Below are 23,448 nucleotides of genomic sequence, written 5' to 3'. Positions count from 1 at the left end.
CTTTAAACTTTGTTGTTATCTCTGTACCCAGAAGCGGGTTATCATCGCTTACTGTATATATGTGAAGGCCTCTTCTTCTGTTATTCTTTCCAGGCCACTGCGGCTAAAGAACAACCTTTTCTTTCATGTATGCTTTCACTTCAATTCTTTCATCAAAACTTCCTTCTAATCATGTCTTGTGATCACAGTGTGTACAAAAAATAAGAGCAATTACATTCCTGCCTATTTTACAAAGCATTTGCAACTATAAGTGCATATCTGCAAAATATCAAACTCCATTCAATTCACACCAAAACAATACTCACTTCCCTAGCTTAACCGTACACAATAGCCACTTCTTTTTTTAATAATCTAACCACCGTCAAGCACGCTCTCAGCAGGCATGCTCTCAGTTCTGAATATAACACACTTTTCAAGCGACATCGGACATCCTATAATTTTGGGCAGCACCTCAAAGCAACTAGAAATAGTTACTGCTAGCCTTTGGTCAATGTATCCTGGCCAGCATGCTTCAGTGGTTACTAAAACAGCCACCTTTTGTTTCATATCAATAAGACCAAGATCTTTCCCCTTTTGGAAAACTCTGAGCAAGCTATATATAAACTTTAGTCTTCCCTTGCTGTTCCTATGGTAAAAAGTACTGTATTATATAGGCTATGATCTTTAGATTATATTGTTCTCTCTGTGAAGGACTCCTCTCCTGCTATTGTTTCCTGAAAACTATGACTCAAGAAACAAACTTCCTTTTATGCATGCTTTTGCTTCAATGCTTTCATTAGAGCTTCCCTGTGATCACGTCTTCCAATCACGGTGTATGCAACGAATTAAAAGCAATTAAATTCCTGTTTATATAACAAACGATCATCAACAACTACTACATCTGCAGAAAGTCAATAGTACTTTCCTACATGACTTAGTGCACCATTTCCAATCTTATCTGCTCACTGCATATAGTACATTAGCTATTCTTTTGAAGCAACAAATATATTAATGCATTCTCTCACAATAATTAGCTTCCACACGGCTTCCCATTATATCATCTGCTCAGTGGTCTTACGACAAAATAAATCTTAGATTTATAATCAAGGCCCTGGTTTACAATCAAAGTCGAATTCTGCCCTTCAAATAGCAACAGCTGCCAAAATATTATATGTACTTTATTTTAAAATCCAAATTGCCATTGTGCGTTCACAATTTGTTTATGCATAAAAAAGCTATTTTAAATTTGGCCGCAGGTTGAAAAATTATTAGCAGCTTGAAAACTTTTTCATTATTCTCAAAAAGTACTCTCTTTGCGAAAGGTCAACAGTTAAAAGTTTTCCCTGTTCCAAAATTGTTCGTAAATTAAGAAATTTTGCTTCTTCTTACAAGTGTTTAAAATTCAACAGTTGTTCATTGCTGTGAAGAGTTGCCCGTAATTTTTAAAAAATGCTCCTGCTTTCCCATCGTTTGTTCGCAAATTCACCAAATGTTCGTGCTTTCCTATTTTCTAAATTGTCTTCATTTCTACCATAAAATGATCATCGTTTCAGAAAAATGTTTCTGTTTTTCAATGGTTGTCCAAATCTTCAAAATGCGTGCTATTTTACAAATTCAGAACATTTCTAGCATTTTTTTAAAGCTCGTGTCTTCTGTACCGAAAGCAATCGTGCTTTTTAAAAGAAATTGTTCACATCTTACAAGAAAAGATCCACAAAAGAAAAATTAATCCAATCTGCCGAGGTGACTAAGTCCAAAGTATTAACATTGCCATTGCACCAACAAATTACATCAGGCCTGGTGGAATGGGAATAATGCAGAGCTTCACATAGGAATTCTGCTGTTCCACAGGAGCATGAGCAGTTCGCTGAGTCGACAAAACAAGTATTATGTTCTATTCAGGCCTAATGAACATGTAGCTATATACGGCCCAGATACAGCCTGCCTACAGCCCAGTCGCGGAGAGTGGAGGTGACACTAGGACCAATTATCCCCTCCGGTAAATCTTTCACGCAACAGGACACATACCTGTCCTGTGGCTACTCGTTGAAACCTCGGACATTCTCTGTTCATCGACGGTGCATGCGGTGAATCTCACCGCCGAGGCCCACAGCGGGCGAGGCGCTCTTGTCTTCTCCTTCTCTGCATCTTATCCATTCCTCTCCTCCCCATTCTCTCTGGTAGCACTCTCAGATCCAACCCTCAGCGACGGCCATTAGAAGCTTGCCATGGAAGCTATGAAGACCGTCGCCGACTGACTCTTCCCCATGGTATTCCCTTCGCCGCCATTGTATTTTACTACTCTACTATGTTCCCTTCTCTTACTGCAAATTGGATGCTCTAATCCGGTTTCTCATGCTTCTGTTAGATCCATGATTTTTTCTGCCGACCCGCCTAGCAGTTCTTCTACCACCGGTCACCATCGTCTTCCTCAAGTATATATCTATTCCGTTCTGGTCTAATTTACTGTTAAGCTGACTTTGAGGCACCAGTACATAATGTGGCTGAAACCCCTTGTGCCAGTGCTTTTGATTTTTTTATCCTTAGTATTGTGTCTGACTACCTAAGACGTGGTGGTGTTTTAGTGTGGTCAGGCTTAATATCCTTTCTGTCCAAGGTAAACAAAATAGATGAGAGCGATGGATCTAACTAATAATTTACTTCAATTCCACAACCTTCCTATAAGCTGTGAATTATATATTACAGGAAAATGATAGTAGACATCCTGATCCACCTGCAGTTAGTCTTCTCATCACAAAATCCAAACTGTAGAACCCACTTGTCACCTATCATGTTTTCTTCCCCTTCCAACCCATACAGACTTGAGGATGATACTATACGTCAAGCCAGCTCTTTGTGATAGTGACATTCTCTCTCGTGTAACATCCCAAAATTCTAAATTTTGGAATGTTATATTAAATAAATATTTATGCTTGTTTGTTTGATTGTTGTGTGACTGATTGTGTGAAATTGAGTGAAATTTGAAATTTTTGAAAGTTGAATGAGAGGGAATGAAATGACTTTCCCAAACTTTCACCCTTGCATTTATGATCTCCATGAATTCAAATTATTTCATCACAAAACCCTAGAGTGAAGATGATATGACTTCTTCCATTTAAATAAATGAAAAAAAAGTTTTGAAAAGATTTGAATTCCATTTGGGGAATTATTTGGATTTTATTCAAAATTATTTTTCTCCTAAAAATAAATAAATGGAAATAAGGGTAAAATGATTCCCTTTAATGGAAAATTAGGAGAAAATAATTTTGAAGTAATTTTGGTATTTCAAAAATGATTTTTGTTGAGTTTTATTGCAATAGTAGCACTGTTTGCCTTTTTTTAGTATTTTATTTGAACCTGGAAAATAGTTCATGTTTTAGGAAATGTTTTTCTGAAATTTTTTATATATTATATGCCTATATACTTTTTATTATTATTTGTTGTTTCTTTTTATTTTGTTGTCTGTGAAAAGAATAAAAAGAAAATCCTCGAACAGTACCCGGCCGAAGCCCAGCACTGTTCCTCTCTCTCTCTTCCCGCACCGCACGGCCCACTGGCCTTTCAGCCCACAGCTGCGCGCACGCCCGAAACGCCTCCGCCTCGGTCGCCCGCTCCTCTCTCTCTCGCCCTTGTGCCACTGACCGCTGGGCCCCACTGCCCGATCGCCCTCGCCCGCCGTCTTCTTCCTCCCCACGCCAAGTCGCGCCGCCGCCGCCGGAATCCCGATCTTCTCGGGATCACGAATCCCCTCGCCCCCTCCTCCAAGAACTCCTCCCCCTATAAATACCCCTCTCCCTCGACCCGTTCCCCTCCTTTCCCCTCACCGAAACCCCTTGCCTCGCCCGTAATCTCTCGCCGGAGCCGAGCACCGCCACCGCACCATTGATGCCCTAGAGCCCGCCTCCGACCTCCCCGAGACCCGCAGCCACCACCATCGTGATCCCCTCCCTCGACTACACCTTCCCAACAACTCGCCTGAGCCGCAAAACCACCGGATTGCCATCGTCGTTGATCACCGACGCCATCCGCCGCCTCGAGCTCGCCGTCAACCACCTCCGACCATCTCCTCCCACTCCACGACCACCGTTGGACTCGTCGTCGCCCGCTACATCGCGCCGACCCCTCCACCTTCATCGCGGACGACCGGAGCGCCACCGCCACCGACGTCCGAGCCGCCACCGCCGACGACGACCTCGCCGGAGACGCCACCACCGCTGTAAGCAACCTCCACCGTCCGATCTGTTATTGACGGCATAGATTAGATCTAACGAACGGTAAGTTTTTTTAATTAGATCGGTTTAGTTCCGGTTTGTTACGGTTTTTATTCGGTTTAGATCGGTTCAAGTCTAGTCGGTTTAGCCGACCGGTCTTTCTGTTTTAGCCCGTACACGTTTGTGTTATTTTACGACCGAGCGCTAGATAGTTCAGATCGCCCACCTCCCTGGCCCGATAGCAGTAGGCCACGTAGCTAGTGGCCGATTTTTTTTGTTTTGATCTTCGTTTCTGTTTTAAAAACAGAATAGTTCTGATTCTATATTGCTTATAACTTTTATGTTTTAGATCCAAATTTAGTGTTTCTTTTTGCATTAGTTTTATAATTTCTTGAAGTTTCTGCTAGTGCAATTGGATTTCATATTTGAGTTGTTTAAAATTGAATTTGATGAAATTTGTTCAAATCACCAATTTGGTCGTATCTTGGGTTTTATAAAATATTTTTGATTGATTCTTTTTGCTACTGTTTTGTTATAGTTTTGTCTATCCAGTAGCATATAGTGATTTATTTTTAGTTTATTTTAAATTAATGTTTTAGCAAAACAGTACTGTTTTAGTTATAGTGTTGTTTTAGTCTTTTCTTTATTGTTTTTATTAGTTTTAAATTATTTCTTTTTGTCACTTTTGACAAATTTAGTTTTGTTTCTGTTTGTAAACCAAAGAAAATTTTATTTTTATTTCAAAAAATTATTTTATTTAGTTTTGTATGAAAACTTGTTTAGGTCATAGTTACTGTTTCATAAAAGCTTTTTATTTGTTTCTTTTTGCAAATAAAATTTTATGAAAAATACCTTCTGTTAACTTAGTTGTTTTACTTTGTATTTTCTGTTAATTTATAAGTTTAGTGTTTTAATTGTTGTTAAGTTTTTACTTAGGACAAAACTATTTTGTGTTATGTCTTAGAGTTTTCTTTATTAGTTTTGTTGTGTAGTTGTCCTTTGTTCTTATTCGGTGTCCCTTGTTGTTTTGCAATTTATTTGTTGGTTTCATTATATGAGTGTTAGAATTGTTTGCTAGTATGTTTGCTTATATGAATGCTATGTTTGACTATATAGATTTTCAACGGAGTGACGAATAGTTCTACCAAGTCATTATTCTGAGAGCTTTGTTATCTTCATCAAGTAATACTAGGCAAGTTCACTTTGACCATGCTTTCATACCTATGTTTTTACTGCATTTAGTGGCATCTTTGCAACAACCCTCCAGTAGTGATATTGAATTCTTGTAGTTGAGTAGTATGCATGAGGTAGGAACCCATCACCCTGTTACCAAGCCCGGGACGTTATTTATCTTAATGCTACGCTATAGTAGACGGGGTTTGGTATGAGTGCACGAGAGTGGTGTGAAGAAGGAGGACTCTATGTCAATGACGACAACTCCATGATGGCATCTGCAAGGACTGCATCTTCAAGGCCTTAAGACTTCAAGACTCGAGACAAGAATTCAATACACACTACTGGGTGAAGGACGGTTGACGGGCACCCTGGAGAAACCAGTGGATGGCCGGGATGCATGGAGAAGCGCCATGACATCTTGCGGAAAGCTTCACCCAGACTCAAAGAGACGGAAGAATACTTCATGCCCGGAAGCTTACCTGTGCAACCGCAAGTCACTATGGGCTCTGGCTTGGTTGACCTTAGTTGTGACTCTGGCTGGGACGGTGCTAGCAGATGTAGAACTACGGTAGGATTGGATGAGCACCGGACAGTGGTCAGAGGAACTCTTTGGAAGACCATGTTTCGGTCATCTTGTTCTCAAACACCCTGAAGTGTGAGAACGTAAAAAGAGGGATCGAATCTTGCGGGTAAAGTGTACAAACCTCTGCAGAGGGTTTAAAACCTAATCGATTAGCCGTGTCCCCGGTTACGGACAATTTGAGCCTCTGGACTTGGATCTATCTCGGAACTCTCAACATCGGACTGATAACATAATTGTGGGCAACTTATGATGATTTGGGCCATGAGACATCGGTTGGCGGAACCATGTCATGATAGGAAACTCCGTAGTACAGACTCCGGTTAATTCCTTTGATGTAGGGAAAATAAAACCAGCTTTTACGCAAACAAAACTCAGATACAGAGCCACAAAGCCATATTGCATATAGTATAGTTTATCATCTATTTTTATTACAGTGATCTTGCCGGTACATTCAATGTACTAACCTACACGGCTGCAACGTATCATGTTGCAGATACTTTCTTCCGACGAGTAAGAGTACGGTACAGGGTTACGGTCTACACTCAACCTGCCGATGGCGTTGATGGGACTCCACACCCGTTTAATTGTTTCTGCTGAGTATTATGAGGTATATATCAGTTTTACGTTATTTATACATGTGATTGCACTTTGATATATACATTGATGTACTGTGTGTGCCAGCATGTTGATCCAGGGATGGCACAGAAACACAGAGACGTGACTGTCTGAGGTCGGGTCGCTACATCTCGCTTGCGGCAGGTCCAGACAATGGCTTCTGTTCCAATTTCATCTAAGATCCTGCTTGATGCTATGTTAGAGAAGGTTGGCCTGCCAGGGGCCACCTACTCAGCAAGCCCAACAGATGGTTCCCGTCTGCAAGTCACTGTTACCTTCTATCCAATCAAGATCAGGCTCAAGCGTTCACCTGTCAAGGTTTCCATTTCTACCTCGGAGCACCAAGATCTTGAGGAAGCTCAAGATTATGTAGCTGCAGCAGCAATTAAATACATGGATGCTTATGAGGGCGTGGTTCCAAAAGATTATAGTTATGATCAACTGAAGGCTGTGGAAAAAACAAATGCAGTGGTGTATCAGCAGCTTAAGGCAATGAAGAGGGACAACGCATGTCTGAGACAGAAGCTAAAAGAGAGCATTGGAAAAAACAAACTCCTGAGCAAAGGATCGGATGGATCCCTGGACACAGAACAGAGCGTCGCCAACAATCTTAAGCATTTGGTCAGTAGCAGGATGAGCCCAGGATCTGGTCCAGATGACCTGGAGCTTAGCAATGTTCTTCTCAATGTAGAGGCCAACAGCGAACATCTTCAGCAGTGCACTAATGACACAATGGTTAACCTTCAGGAGACTGGCGTTTATCCATACGGTCAGGAACAGCCAATAGATGAAGATAAAGGTCTGTCAACCCAAGGCGATGGAAATCCACCGTCACACCCGGAACTAAGAACCTCATTTTATGATGAGGAGGCCTTTGACGACAAATGGTGCTGCTCTGATGACTTCCGTGCCCTGCCTGAAGATCGCTTCTAATCTCATAAGGACCATCAGATTGCCATCATCATCGTTAGAGCCAGTCACTGTTCCCTACTAATATAGTTATCTATAACCATATGTCGTGTGTGTCTTATCGAACCATGGTACAATCAATGCGTCCGAATCTATCTATTTAGTTGTGATGGTCTGTATGTAAGTGTGCACCTGATAATGTAATCTACCATATCGAACCATATCCTATCGAACCATGGTACTCTCGGTTATGCAGCATATGCTGCCAAAGCTTGGTGCTTTGTCTATTTGTTTCGCTGCACGCTATTGTATTTGAATCGTGTGTTGAATTGCATTTCTATGCTTGCAAATTTACTTGAGCATTCTGCCTTTACTATCATACTTCTGTTACTTTGCTTACATAGGTCCCTGTGATTGCCTTTAAATAGTTTTAACCTGTGCTTTATTCCCATGCCACTGAAATTTTATATAGCCCCGTCCTGCGGACATTGCCAGCTCAATGGACGATGATGATTTCATAGTCAAGGGGCTTCCACAGGTTATGACTAGGCCATGTATATGCATCAACATTCTTTGTGTTACCGTATCCAGTTGACTTGATAAATTCTTTCGTGTTTCTATTGAATGCAGCTCTCTGCCATCTCTGTTACCATTAGCAGAAGGTATATGCTTGAACAGGCTATCAAGCGAATCCGCGCTACAATGCATGCATTTGAGCTAACTGATGATGATGACGCCACGGTGATGGCATCAGTGAAAATCGATCTACAACCTCACAGCAAAAACATATTGCCAACCCAACAGGTGTTCTTTGGAGAATCAACTCAATTTGCCAGCGACGCTGTTGAATCAGCATGTTCTGCTGCTTTGTCCTATCTGTTGACGACGGGCATAATTACGATAGATGACTACAACTCAGCAGATCTGAATAATTGCCAGAGACAACTCAAAGCTGAGCAGTTCTGGTCATCAGAGCTATATGATCGTGTGGAGTCGTTTCAAAAACAGCTCAGCTCCTTGACTACAACAAAGAAGAGGCCTCGTTCAGAGAGTAATGATGATAGCACTCCAACAACTAAATGTGTGAATAAATCAGAGGTAATCATTGCTTTGTTTTGCTCTCTGCTTGCGTTCCTCCAATACCACATACCATTTTACATACAATTGCTCATTGACTTGTAGGATGGCCTCAACGACACTCCGGGTTCGCTGCCGCCAAACAAAGAAACATCAACCAAGTAACATGCCCTCCCTCCTGCTCTTTAGACTCATGCAATTATATAGATTACTCATGTCTATTGCTTTCCCAGTGAAACAGATCACAGCTCCAGCAAAGAAATAATATCTCAGCCTGTTGCCCGCAGAGCTTTACTCTTTAAAGACTAAATGCACGGATCACATGTAAGACAGCTTGTAGGATCATTTCCTGTATAGCATTCTCAAATGCACTGCCTAGACCTTGCTCGCCTTACATATAGTTCTGTGCTTATCCTTATAAGTTGCTGTACAAATCCCGGTCGTGCACTATTAACATATGCACTTTCTTTTAGAATTCAGCATACCCTGCTTGTCATTAGCACTCTCTTTACAACATCTACATCTCTCTTTACAGAAGATTATCTGTTTCTTACTTTCCAATAGTGATCATCCTCATCCACCCATACTTCGTCTAGAAAATTATTGGAGCATTTCTTTGACAACGTAAAGCATCGGCAAAAAACATCAAAATGTAGTGTACTAACTTGGCGTTTGTTCCCTTATCTACTGTTCCATACATATATAACCAATGTCTTTCAGTGAGGTTTTTTTATCTGATATTGCATACTTCGATATCGCCTGTTGATGTGTCTTTGAATGTAAATGTCTAACTGCTATATCATCCCCAACATCCAGGGTGCGTAGACAGGACTAATGTTGCTCAAATGTGAGCATACGTGCACGTGTTCAAGGAGTTTTGCCCTCTGTCTATGCCTCAAGTCTCAATGATGGCTCTCCATATTATCGCTACCATGTCTTATTTGTTTTGTTTGCTCAGCAAATGTTTTGTTGTACAAGAATTAGACGACACTGGACCTGTATAATTATATCCTACTCATGCAGTTTATTATGTAAGTTTCGAATGATGTTATCTGTTTCTATTAATATCATATCATGTATTGGAAACTCTTCTCTAAAGTAGTCCTGCTCTATGTGAACTTCTAAATGTTTCAGAGTTTTTGTGTTAATCCTTGCAATGTTCCAGTGGTTCTATAAATATGCTATATGTAGGTACACCCATCACTTCCCGCCTGCTAAAGTTATCTTTTACTAACTTTTTGTTTCTTACTTCATTTCTTAGTGTTGTGTAGTCAGCTGTATTCCATAAAGAATTATTTTATATTCTGACAGTACTCCTATTCAAATTCCAGCGTTTGCCCATTTGACCATTTTTATAATGACTTTCTAACAATTTAAATGTATTAATATTGTACTCACAAGTTATTTGTATCTGGCCCAACAAAAACACATATTCCCTGTCCATAAAAAATAGTAAACGCATCTGTTTTTGGATAATGGCACCGTTATCTATAAAACCAAAATTGAATAGCACTATTCATACATGCTACTGTGAAATGTTCTACCTTTTAGAGTTTTAAACGCTTGCTAAAGAAAAATGAGTGCCGCCTATTTTTTTCCCCCGGCCTGCCTTCTCGTGCTTCTTTTCCTCGCTAAGTCCATTGCTTCAGAGTACCCCTTTTCTCCTATGGGCCATCCGCCTTCTCAGGGCCGAGACGTTGGCCCTTTCCATCACACGCACCAACCATTCGTATTGTCCATGTATTCAAGTTCATAGGCATATATATTGACATACCATGTATAGTTTTTTTTGCATACAATGAACTACCACTTTGTTTCAAGAAATTTATCTTACGTATTTGTCCTACTTCATACTAATTAATTGCTTGGAATTTATAAACGCTTACAGAATATGATGCCCTATTCCTAAAAAAGCAAAAAAAAATTCAGATACTCCTATTTTCCCACCTTCTTACACACATCGAACTCCATGGAAATTGGCCTTCATAAAAATCACATTCTTATTTTCCTTTATTATAGCTAAGCTGTTGTGATGTTCCACCCTAGGATGTTTGCTACTGGCAGAAACCATATCATGTGTTTTCGATATTCATGTTTTCTTTCGTGAGCTTTCAGTATATATGTGTAACCGAAACTTATTTGCTAATAACTCATTTGTTAATTCTTCAATTTTATTGTGTGTTGGCAGCAGTTGGTGCAGAACAATAAACTTAGCCATTAATTTATGAGAATTCTTTGCTTCACATGATACCATCTGTTCAATACTCTTACAACAAATCCGTAATAGCAAGGTCATATATAAGTAAAGAAATTACAGCTAAAATCACAATACGTCCTTCAAACTATTTATCGTGTCTCTTATGCCCCAAATTGCCATTGCATCTTCCTTCGTCAGATAAATAATGGAAACATCATGGTAAAACTGTGACCATACAAGCTACAGATCTTCATCCAAACAAAGATGAACTGGGAATTAGCACATTGTTGCCCAAAAAAAATAGACCCGGTTCAGCTGCCAGGTCTTTTTTTTTTTGTGGGTAAAAGGAACAAGACTATGATGAGCAAAAACACAAAGACATGTGACATCAAAATAATGCTGGCCAACACAAATCCGGTCACAGAAACAGCAGCAAAGCAAGACCCCAGCTAGCAACACCTACAAGATTTATATCACTAAAATTTCTTCTCCTGGTGAAAGTTACTTCATGCCTTAAAACAAACAGCATTGGAGGCTTAGCAAACAGCGCACAGGTCACACATGGTTCACAATTTCAATCACCGTTCCATTACATGAACATCATGACAGATAGATCACTACCAAAAGGAATGCATACTGCCCCCCCCCCCAACTCAGCACACTTGACTAGAGTCCATGCAACACCTAAACATAACTAGACATGGAACCATAACTAGACATAGGTATATATACATAGCCTTATGGAACACCTTAGATACACGTCCTTAAACGCTGCGTTGTAGACACCTGCACAAGTACAAACTTACTTACACCAGGCAATAAAATAGCAATCCTTGTACAAACTAAACGCACGGTGCATGTACAAACCTTCTAAATCTTGTGAACGGTGAATTCTGGTTTCCCTTTGCAAGCTCGAACAGAGAAAACACATATTTCCCCTTTTGTCAGCTTTTCTTCCTTTGCAAAGTCACTCCAGTTATGTGTTATGGCGGCCCTGTTGTCCACGCCATTAATAAGGCGAACACGTCTTGCACACCGACCAACTGATAGCTTGATCTTCACCCCATCAACTGGAGTGGTAATGAAATCCACCAGATACTCTTTAGTGAAGGAAGTAGAGAAGTACTACAAAAACACATCAGGGCTATAGTCAAATGATATGACAGGCTAATACGCTGATGCGAATGTAAGTACACTCAAAAAAGTCATACCATTCTCTGCCCAGCCTTGGTAAAGGTTTTGTTCATCTCACACACGTAGTGGCCAATAGCAGGCTTAACTGACTTAATATAGTGGCTGAGACGCTTCCGAGCACACATTGACATCTTCAAATTCTTTGAATACATCCATCTACCATTAGAGTCTGGATTATAGCCTGCAACCAAAACCAAACAGATTGATTTGATTCAGCCAACGAACAGCAGAATCAGTTAATCATGAGCAAGCAACGCTTACCAACTGTGTAATGTTTAGGACGGTCACACACGGACATGCATACCTTCCAAGGCTTCTTTACCTTCATCCGCTTATGCACTCCTACATAATTGAACAAGCCAGGAAATTATAAGTGCAAAGGATAACAATAACTGGCACGGTTATATGCAAGTTAGGCTGTGAATTTAAAAAAGCATTCCAAACAAAAGTAACCCAAGACAGGATAGTTTCATCATTGCTGAACAAATAAAATAGCAGAGATGGTATTTCTCTTATGATGTTGTTGATCATATGGAGATGTATAACATCATGCCAGCATAGGTTGATCATTCGTCGCCTTCACGATGCTATACATATGTCACCCAAACAATAAAATACATACTATACATATACATACATCCTCCAATTTCCATAAATTATAACAAATAGTCTTCAGCCAAGAACAGAGCTGGGAGCAACAAAAATGACACAATTAATCAAAGCATAAACCTAAGAATAGGTCGCAATGTTACATAGTGTTCAAAGAATGTTCATCCGCTACTTTTGCAGCCTAAAAACATTCTCTGTAGTCTACTCTCCTCCATTTGTTGCCTATCCCAGCAAGTACATGGCATGAGGGTTGAATAATGAATATATGTGGCTAAAAAGACAGAGAGTTGAGGCATCTTAAAATATAAAAAAGGAAACCTATACAATAAATGTGATGAAAGCCACCAAACTGATACTTCCATCACAAACTGTATCGCAAATTGAGATCATATAACCACTGTTAACGAATTGGACCTAAAATCATACTTCCATCACACACTATATTGCAAATTAAGATCATGTAACCACCATTAGCAAATCAGACCTAAAATCGTGTCGGCCAGTTCGGTCGTACATATCTTTAATACCAGATTCTGAGAATAACAATAAGCTAATAACCACACCAAAGTACTGCATGCCTTTCTTCTGCTTTATACAAACTGAATTTCTCTGAAATCCTCACAATTCCTGTCAAAGCTCCTGCCTTGAAAGTGAAAGCTTTCATGCCTTTCTTCAACTTTATATAAACTAAATTTCTCTCAAATCCTGACAGTTCATGTCCGACCTCCTCCCTTGAAAGTGAAAGCTTTCAGTTCTAGAATTTGTGGCTCTAAGTACATGCAATGAAACTCCAGGATACTGAGATGCACGTGTGAAAAAGTACCTTTAGAAGAGGTGGTATGTGCACCTCCATCAAAGCTCCTGTATGAATCTTCGTCAGAGCTCGTGTATACACCTTCATCAGAGCTGGTGTATACGCTTTCATCTGAGCTGGTGTCCCCGCCTTCATCAGAGCTTATGTGCCTTCCTTCATCAGAGCTGATGTACATCACTTCATCGGAGCTCATACGCATTCCTTCATCAGAGGAGCTATCAGCACACCCATCTGAGCTGCTATTCGAGTGTTCATCAGAGCTACTGTCAGTGCTTCCATCAGAGTTGATGTCCACAGGATCGGTTCGAGATCCCCTCATGATCCCCTGTCGCAGGAACCTACAAAATGATGGATCTTCAATCAAAACAATGCCGCCATTGAAATAACCACGGCGATTTACTTCCCTATGGGCACATCCGTAGATATAAATAAATACAACTCAGGATCTATCATGGCTAAAAAAGGAGACAGGAGGGGTGGAAATCGACACATAAATAGCGGAGACGCAAGTTCCAGATAAATCAAAGCTAAATCCAAACATGTAGACAAATCCAAAATCAGAACAGAGCAGAAATCGCACCGGGCGGCGGCTTTGGAGACGCCTCTAACGACGAACTGAAGAGACGAGGAAGAAAGGGGATACACAGGCTCGCTGGATCCACTCGCTGCCGCTTCATATTCGGCTCTTCACGGGCCACGACTGTCGCTATTCGTGGGCCGGGGTACATAACATTGGCCCATCGAAATACTTATCTCCATATACAGAGAACAAAAAGGTGTTTCTTTCTTTTTTCCTTTTGTTACTCACAAGAAAAGGTCTTTCTTTTCCTTCACGTAAAAAAACAAACATTTGCAAGGCACGGTTCTGTTCTTCCATTTACTATTACATCTACTTCAATTCCTCTTACAGAAGCCAGTATTCATTTATTCAAAGAGCATCGTTATTTCATATTTGTGGCATAACTAAAAAGGTTATTTACCTTTCTGCAAGACATTGGCCATCCTACATGACTTAGTGCATCATTTCCAACCTACTATACTTACTGCATATAATATATGAGCTATTCTTTTCGAACAACAATATGTTAACGCACACTCTTACAACGATTGGCTTATACTCGGCCTTTGCGCCATTGGCGCAACGGGTCATCTAGTTATTTAATAGACAAGGGGTCATCTACTCATTATGCTTTGGTTGAGAGAGAGTCATCTAACTAGGGTAAAAAAACTAAGGGATAGATAATTAATCAAATTGCCTAACCGTACATAATCTATCCTGGGAGAATCAAATATGGTTTGTTTTCTAATTGCCGGCGGCTGGATGAGTCAGGAGTGTGCCTCTACGAGGTGAATGTCCAGGAGAGCAGGTCTCCAAGCCGCTCTCACGGTCTCACCTGGTCAGCGGGATGCTATACACTTACGCCTGTTGCTAGATCAATTTTTGAGTATAGGCCGACATGTCTGGCTGGGTCTCCCCTATGACCATGTCAGTGTCACTATACCTGTAGACATTGTGATTTTGGATTAATATAGAGCGTGTTGTGTTTGCCTTTAAAAAGCAGGATCTATACATGTATACGTGTTGCTACATCAATTTTTAACAGTAGCAAGATATATTGGGTTAGTAGCGCACACGAGCCTCCACGACTTGGTCGATGGGCGCACGTGCAGATTCTGGGAGGACCACTGGCTTGATGGACAATCCATCTCCAAGATCGCGCCGCTGGACTACAACAAGGTGGCCAAGCAACGGCACAAGACGCGCTCTGTGCACGATGGAATCCTCGAACGCGCGTGGATTGCGGACATCCAGGGCGCCCTGGGCGCTGCTGCTCCCTCTGGTGCCGTTTGAGGCTCATGACCCTATCCGACGAGCTATTGTGGCGCTGGACTACCACTGGATCCTACACTGCGAGCTCGTGCTAGAAAGCCCTCTTCGTAGGAGCAGTGACTGACCCACTGGCGCATTACATGGAGATCATGGGCACCTATGCGTATCAAGTTCTTCATCTGGCTAACACTTCTTGGGTGACGATGGACTGCTGACCGCCTTTGCCTATCACAGCCTGCTGCATGAGCCCACGTGTCTGTTTTGCGACCAAGAACCAGAGACGATGTGACATCTTCTCGCGGGCTGTTCTTTCTCCCGCCAAGTCTGGCATGAGATGCTAGCGTGGTGCCGATCCACTGCTAGGCTACCCGACCACAACGAGGAGTTCATTGCCTATCTTTCCACGGCAATCACCGGCACGACGAACTACCTCCGACGCGGGCTCGCCTCCATGGCCATCCTCACGGCCTGGTCGCCATGGAAGCACCGTAATGGCTGCCTCTTTGATGGTGACCAGCCATCTGTGGGCCGTGTTGTGAACGCGATCTAGGAGGAGGCACGACTTTGGGCACGTGCCAGTGCCAAGGGTCTTGGGATCATCCTATGGGAGACATAGGCTAGGGCTTAGGTGGATGGCGCACCCATGGAATCTTTGTGCGCCATGCCAGCCGAGACATGCCATCCCTATGCACATGCTTGTTTGGTGCCCTTCGCAGACATATGCCATCCCTATGCACATGCTTGTTTGGTGCCCTTCGCAGACACATGCCATCCCTATGCACATGCTTGTTTGGTGGCCTTTGCAGTAACCATCTGTAACAACTATACTTTGTAACTTCACTCCTCCTATCAATGCAAAGATACGCAAGGCTTCCGCGTATCCGGTAAAAAATGAAGTGGATCAACCTCTTTTTGGCTCAGCCAAACGCTTTTTACCACTGATAGAGCTTTCTAAAAAAGTGATACAAGAGTGTATTCTCTTATCCATTGTTCAGGAAATCGGTAACTGGTAGCTACTCGGTCGGCTTGGGAGTAGTGATTAATCGGCGAATCGGCCTATTAATTGAATTAATCGGTCGACCATTAATCGGTAGTTTGAAGAGGAATGGCCAACATATATCTAGTTTTTTATGTGTTATACCATACTATCATGCTCTCAACTATGTAATATACCAAAATATGCTACTGTTCGGTCGAACCCTAGCTATTGCGCAGTGAGAGGGGGATCGGAGGGGTTACAGGAAAAAAATTGGACTTTGTTTGCCCACAAGTTAATGTGTCAACAACGATTAATCGGCCTAACTGGCCAATTAATCAGCCTGACAAGTTAACACGATGAATAGGTGTTATTCGATTCAATTACCCTACAAGTAGCGATTAACTGGCATGTTAACTGATTAATTGGACGAATTCTTGAACAGTGCTCTTATCGCCCCTCTCCCCCCCCCCCCCCCCCCGCCCCCCAAACGTAGATGGTTCAGCCACACCCGGTGGCACGAAATGATTGAGAACTAGTACGGGGTTGAAATGTGTTTTATTCTTTGCATCCTTTCAAACAAATACATGTCCATGTGTTGGAGGGCTTCTACTCTACTACTCCCTCCGTTTGAAATTACTTGTCATCAAAATGGATGAAAATGGATGTATCTAGAACTAAAATACATCTAGATACATCTATTTCAATGACAAGTATTTCCGGACGGAGGGAGTAGTTTTTTTAGTCTTTTCTACTCCATTAGTTTTTTTAGCCTTCTACGCCACTAGTAGGCCGAAGGTAGATGGTGCTGCTATTTGTCACTTAAAGCGGTGACCATTCAGCGAGGTGGAAGAGATCTCTTGCTGAACGCGGCACATTATTTGGGCCGACCGACTTTCAGCTCAGTTAAAGAAAAAAGGGGAGGGAGAAGGAGACAATGAGGGATCGATCCATGGTTCTCCAAGAACATTTTTTCAAATACATGTTCAACATTTTTCAAGTATTTGTTTAACATTAAATACTTGTTCAATATTTTTTAAATGTTTTTTGAAGTGTGTTTTCTAAAATATATATATTTAGAATACTTTAAATTATAAACAAAATTATATAAATATAAAAGTAAAACATAAACCGTAAAAGAAGAAAAAGAGGTTGTGGCCTCCCGCGCTCGTGGGCCGGCCCAGGTAGCTCACCCCTTCAGCGAGTCCGAAGCCAGACTTGCTGAATGCGAGATATAGGCACGCCCAACGGTCACAGCGATTTAGGGTGCCACGACAGGCGGGAGGTGGAATTCCTCCACATTAAGACACCAACCTACCCTTGACAAGTCAATAATCATTCACTAGATTTAGGATCACAAGCCGATGCGATGCTTCACGTCGAAATGGGTTAGTCTGCATCTGAGAGACCCCGCCTAGCTCTAAAATGGTTTCAACCTTTCCTCGACCTCAACGAGCTGGCGCTTTATTTTTTTCTTTCGATTTTCTTTTCATATCTTTCTTTTTCTATTCTGGTCAGTATTATTTATGTTGCCTAATTCCAAAAATATCCGCATATTCAAAACCTACCTTTTCACTAACTAATTATATATTTACATTTTTCTAAAAATAGCAAAATTGGCAAAATTTTCTTGAATTGAAAACAATTGCGACATAACAAATGTCCGCATGTTTAAAAATGTTGGCAAATTAGAAATAATTCATGAATTCAAAATCATTAGTGAATTTGCAAAAATGATCGCGCATTCAGAAAATGCCTATGAATTCAAGAATTAACTAATGCAAAAAACCTTGCTGAATTTTAAAAAGATCGGGGAACTATTTTTTTTTGAGAATTCAATTTTTATATATAAATACAAAACAAATTTTGGCGGATTCAAAAATGTTCATGGATTTCAAAATGTTAAGAAATTTAAATAAATTTTCATAAATTTGAAAATATTTGCATTTTTTTATTAATTTATAAATATTAAGGAATTTTCATGGTTTTGAATTTTTTTTAAATAAACACTTGCATATTTGGAAAATGTTCAAATGTTTGAAAAATAGAAAATTTAGAAAATGATCATAAATGTAACAAATATTCATGATTTGTTTTCCAAAAAAGAAAAAGAGAAATAAAAAAGGAGGAAAATAAAAAAACTAACAGGTAAATTCGAAAAGGAGAAAAAGAAAAGAAACCAGAAAAACCCGCTATGAATCTCTTGAAGGAAACCAACAGAATTCCGTAGCGAGCGGTGCTGGACTGGCCCATTGCTAGCGCCTTGTCGGCGATTTATACGTTGCAAGCATAACATTCATCGAAGGCAGACGAATTGTGAAAGAAGTGGTTGGAAAGTTATCAATAGCCCAGGTGATGTCTGTGGCCACGACTGTGAGGCAAATCGCCGCCCTGGAGAAGAAAACGCTGAGAAGGTCTTGTAGAACACACTGGCGAAACATGGACATGACAAGGAGAACCTTATTCCTACAAAGGGATGGTGCCGCCATCTCGCTCCCCTAACGAAAACCCTAAGACAGCCCAAGACCTGTAGACGGTCGGGATCACGTCGCGAAGCCCCCTTCTCTGATGACGAAGCTAGGTCGGGCAGCCACCGAAGGTAGCCAAAGCCAATGCATGGGAGTTGAGACGCCAACCCTAACCAGCCACTGGCGTTGCCAGCGCATGTGCAACAACTGGCCCTCCCCAGCATATCGCGCGCCCCACCAGGGCACCACATTTCTGAAGGACCTCCTAGCCGTTGATGGTGCTGTGTGGTGAAAGGAGAAGAGGCGATCTAGTTTTTTTGTGGGAGCGGCGTGACTCCTGCGTATGTTATGACATCGTGTTTTGACGTCAATGCCGCTGACTGCACATAACACCACCATCGCAATGAGCAGGAAGAAGAGAATCATTACCTCAACACCAACATGAAGAAACACAAAGCGCTTACCCAGATCCGAAGGACCTAAGACGGCGCAAACAATGTCTCCCAATCCAACACCCAAAGCAAGAGAACCACCGCTTTGATGGAGAAAACTCATTCGCCACTGCCACCGCCACCACTACCCGCGGAATCGAAGTGGGTGCGAAAAACTAGATTAAATCATGGCAGAGCCGAGGTTTGCTAAACTACCATCCATGTTGGTGGCTCTAGCTAGTGTAAACTTGCTAGAACCATGTGTTTCCATATAAGATGTTTTCCATACAAACATTTTTTGCGAGTAGAAACAAAATCTCGTGAGCTATACAAACAGATTCTGTTGCAAATTATCTCCTCGCGCAAAATGTCCATCTGGTTGGGCAGATTAAAACAAGTCATTGCATATGTTGGCACTCGATCGGCGCTCCTCACGCGCGCCAGTTCATTTTCGCATCGTGGCTAGCTGCATGCCATGGCACTGTACCTTGTCTAGCTAGCCACTAACCGTCGTTGACTGCTGATCTGTACACAATTGCATTATGATCATTCACATAAATATTATATGTTTTTTCCACAGCATTATGAATAGACATCACTTAATAGATTAATATCATCTACTTGAATCATGTACGGGTAATGATGTGAAGCTGATGATTCGATTTGGCTGCATCATCTTCCTCACAACTACTACTAGTATATGGCCATGCATGCATGCACGAGTTGTCGTTTGCATTAATTATTCGTGTGTTGCAAGGCCAAGAGGAATGGAATCAAATGATCATGAGAAGAAGTGACCTTCACAGTGCACACACATGGTTGCTCAGACTTTGATGTATTATAAGGGTGTACATATCCCGCTCCTTCTGCACTTTCATGCTCTTCCTAAGGTGCACGGCTCGACTCACATGTAAGGGTGCATGAGAGTTGAAAGCTGAATAAAACTGTTGCTTATTGATGATTTGGTGCGGCATACAAGAGTATATAAGAGGGTACAAACCGACTTGGGGTAGGGATACAAAACTGACTTGGACTAGAAGTCGTATACCATAATGACTACTCTAACATCCCCCCGCAGTATCAACGGCAGGCTCGACGACGTTGAGACTGAAACAGATATCTTGAAACGGCTTAGTAGGCAGTGCCTTGGTGAAAATGTCAGCAAACTGAGCCGTAGAGGGAACATGAAGCACCCGAACCTGACCAAGAGCAACCTTTTCACGAACAAAATGAATATCAATCTCAATATGGTTTGTGCGTCGGTGTTGAACAGGATTGCTGGTCATGTAGACTGCTGATATGTTGTCACAGTAGACAATAGTGGCCTGCTCAATAGGCCTATGTAGCTCGGAGAGTAACTGCCGAATCCAGATTGTATCTGCAACGGCATGTGCCACAGCGCGATACTCAGCCTCGGCCGACGAACGTGAGACTGTAACCTGTCTTTTCGAAGACCAAGAAATCAAATTGTTACCAAGAAAAACACAAAAACCGGAAGTGGACCTTCGAGTGTCAGGACAACCAGCCCAGTCTGCATCAGAGTATGCGGTAAGCGAGTTTGGAGAAGAATTATTGAGGTGGAGACCATGATTGAGAGTTCCTTTTAAATACCGAAGAATGCGTTTAACATGATTATAGTGAGGAACCCGGGGATCATGCATATAGAGACATGCTTGTTGAACAGCAAAAGAGATTTCAGGACGAGTAATGGTGAGATATTGGAGAGTACCTGTTAGGCTACGATAGAGAGTAGGATCGGAAAAGGGTTCACCGGTAGCCGAAAGTTTAAAACTAGTATCGACAGGAGTGCGAGATGATTGACAGTCAAGCATACCAGCACGATTAAGAAGATCAAGAATATACTGGCGTTGGGAAAGAAAAAGGCTGGAGGAATCTCGAACAACAGCAATGCCTAAGAAATGATGAAGGAGTCCTAGGTCAGTCATAGAAAATTCAGATCTAAGAAGAGAGACAATATGATCTAAGAACTTTTGAGAGGAGGCGGTAAGAATGATATCATCTACATACAGAAGTAAATAGGCAGTGTCAGAAGTTTGATGATACACAAAAAGAGAGGTGTCGGAGAGAGATGGAGTGAAGCCTATTGTTTGAATGAAGGAGGAGAAGCGTTGAAACCAAGCTCGTGGGGCCTGGTTAAGACCGTAGAGAGATTTCTGAAGAAGACATACACGAGTTGGAAAGGATGGATTTTCAAAACCCAGAGGTTGCTGGCAGTAGACAGTTTCTTGAAGGGAACCATGGAGGAAAGCATTTTTCACATCAAGTTGGTGAATGGGCCATGAAGAGGAGACAACAACACTAAGAACGGTGTGAATGGTGCTAGGTTTAACAACAGGAAAGAAGGTTTCTTCGTAATCAATTCCTTGTTGCTGAGAAAAGCCACGACAAACCCACCTGGCTTTATATCGTGAGAGGCTCCCATCGGAGTGGAACTTTTGGCGAAAAATCCATTTGCCAGAAACAATATTTGTATTGGGAGGACGAGGAACAAGTTGCCAGGTGTTGTTTTGAAGTAAAGCATTATGTTCTTCTTGCATGGCAGCGGCCCAATTGGGATCAAGTAGAGCAGTTTTGTAATTCTTTGGAAGAGAAGTGAGAGATACGGAGGTATGAAGGTTTAGGCGGTCTTGGGGTTGATGAAATCCTGATTTGGCCCTAGTACGCATGCGATGATCATTAATCGGGGCTGCTGTAGGAATAGCACGGGGGGGGGGGGTAAGGTGGGTACTGGTGAGTCCGGCGCAGCGGAAGAGTCGGACGAAGGAGTAGGGCTGGGTGGTGGAGTGGGAGCAGGGCTGGGTGGTGGAGTGGGAGGAGGGGCCGGGGGTGTTGGGGAGGGAGCAGAGGTCGGGGGTGTTGGGGACGTCTTGGGTGGGGTGAGTGTATGGTTGGGATTGGCTATGGTGGGTGTTAATGGTGGTGGTGATAAGTTGTGTTCGGCAGGTAGGGGAGTATATAGTTGGAAAGGACGGGGAGAGGGGGTGTTTGCGGAGCTAGGGGTGTTGGATGGTGTAGTAGTGCGTTGTGAGAAAGGAAAAATGTGCTCAGCAAACGTGACATGACGAGAGACATGAACGTGTCCGGTGTGAAGGTCGAGACAGCGATAGCCTTTGTGCTCGTCAAAGAAGCCGAGAAAAGCACATGGGATAGAGCGTGGTGACAATTTATTTGCAGAAGTGGCGTAGGCATTGGGAAAACAGAGACAGCCGAAAACACGAACCGCGGAGTAGTCGGGGTGGGAAAGAAAGAGGGAATAATAGGGAGTAGTGTTGGGTTTAGTTTTAGAAGGTCGAATATTTAGAAGGAAGGTGGCCATGTGTAGGGCTTCAGCCCAAAACTTGGGAGGCATAGATGATTGAATGAGGAGAGTGCGAACTATATCATTGAGGGTGCGAAGAGAGCGTTCTGCTTTACCATTTTGAGGGGAGGTGTAGGGACATGAGAACCTAAGCAGGATGCCATGTTGTAAGAAGAAAGTACGATTTTTAATGTTATCAAACTCGCGACCATTGTCACATTGGATAAAGCGAATTGGGAGGAAGAAGTGAACAGACACATAGCGTTGAAAATTAAGGAAAAGAGAATGGACCTCGGATTTGTTGCATAGAGGAAAAGTCCAGACAAAGTGGGTGAAATCATCTAGGATAACAAGGTAGTATTTAAAACCCGAAACACTTGCAATGGGAGAGGTCCATAAATCACAATGTATTAATTCAAAGGGATAAGTGCTACAAGAACTAGAGGAACTAAAGGGAAGACGCACATGTTTGCCTAATTGACAAGACTCGCAAAACACAGAATTATGAGAGTCCCTATTACATGGTATGGTAAATTCACTAAGCATAGAAGCTAAGACGGCGGGGTTGGGATGGCCCAAGCGACGATGCCAGAGATCGACGGAGGCCAGCATGGATGTTGGAGGGGTGGCGGCAGGAACTCCATTAAGAGAATAAAGATCACTGGAGCTATTGAAGCGAGCGATCTCGGCCTTGGTCAGGTAATCCTTCACAGATAGACCAAAAGGGTCAAATTCAGCCGAAACTAGATTGTCGCAAGTAAATTGGCGAACAGAGATAAGATTTTTAATAAGGGCGGGTGCAACTAGAACATCGCGAAGTAAAAGAGGTTTGGTGGAAGAAGGAAGTTGAGCCTGACCAACACAATATAGAATAGATGATCCATCTCCAAGGATAATGGAAGGGAAAGGAGATTAAGTGCAAGAAGATAACCAATTACTAGATGCAGACATATGACTAGAGGCCCCTGAATCAAAGATCCAATCCGTACCTAAGTTTCCTTGTGCAGCAAATTTATTCATGGCCTGGAGAAAGGCAGCTTGATCCCAGCTCGGCGTCGC

The 23,448-nt window shown here is 42.1% G+C and overlaps 1 protein-coding gene and 2 long non-coding RNA genes across 4 annotated transcripts; 2 read left to right on the top strand and 1 right to left on the bottom strand.

The window, feature by feature from the left end:
* The first annotated feature begins 2,002 nt into the window (after positions 1 to 2,002).
* LOC120975894 (uncharacterized) lies at positions 2,003 to 7,326 on the top strand. Its single transcript, XR_012181008.1, has 3 exons — positions 2,003 to 2,249; positions 2,348 to 2,414; positions 6,709 to 7,326. It is a non-coding gene; the product is annotated as an uncharacterized lncRNA (long non-coding RNA).
* A 1,026-nt stretch (positions 7,327 to 8,352) lies between these two features.
* Positions 8,353 to 9,636, top strand: LOC120976031 (uncharacterized). The gene is made up of 4 exons (XR_005771347.3): positions 8,353 to 8,571; positions 8,656 to 8,711; positions 8,784 to 8,874; positions 9,367 to 9,636. It is a non-coding gene; the product is annotated as an uncharacterized lncRNA (long non-coding RNA).
* Positions 9,637 to 11,397: 1,761 nt separating this feature from the next.
* LOC109746260 (uncharacterized) lies at positions 11,398 to 13,812 on the bottom strand. Of its 2 annotated transcripts, XM_073495943.1 has the most exons (5): positions 13,374 to 13,709; positions 12,203 to 12,283; positions 11,959 to 12,122; positions 11,615 to 11,872; positions 11,398 to 11,533 (listed from the first exon to the last, which is right to left on the bottom strand). In XM_073495943.1, exons 1-4 carry the CDS (start codon positions 13,681 to 13,683, stop codon positions 11,618 to 11,620), a joined length of 810 nt encoding a protein of 269 aa, XP_073352044.1. In that variant the 5' UTR covers positions 13,684 to 13,709; the 3' UTR covers positions 11,398 to 11,533; positions 11,615 to 11,617. The 2 variants fall into 2 exon arrangements, with proteins under 2 accessions (XP_073352044.1, XP_045090375.1); XM_045234440.2 differs by having other exon boundaries at positions 11,446 to 11,872; positions 13,374 to 13,812.
* Positions 13,813 to 23,448: the final 9,636 nt, after the last annotated feature.

Source organism: Aegilops tauschii, chromosome 3, assembly GCF_002575655.3.
Source record: "Aegilops tauschii subsp. strangulata cultivar AL8/78 chromosome 3, Aet v6.0, whole genome shotgun sequence".
NCBI lineage: Eukaryota > Viridiplantae > Streptophyta > Magnoliopsida > Poales > Poaceae > Aegilops > Aegilops tauschii.
The sequence above is the reverse complement of the archived record's forward strand: the minus strand, read 5'-3'. Positions and strand labels throughout refer to the sequence as shown.

Coding starts and splice junctions, on each gene's coding strand:
- LOC109746260 (XM_045234440.2), bottom strand. CDS start 13,683: ATGAGGGGATCTCGAACCGATCCTGTGGACATCAACTCTGATGGAAGC. Junction 12,284..13,373: donor ACATACCACCTCTTCTAAAG/GTACTTTTTCAC, acceptor TCAATTATGTAG/GAGTGCATAAGCGGATGAAG. Junction 11,873..11,958: donor CCAAGGCTGGGCAGAGAATG/GTATGACTTTTT, acceptor GTGTTTTTGTAG/TACTTCTCTACTTCCTTCAC.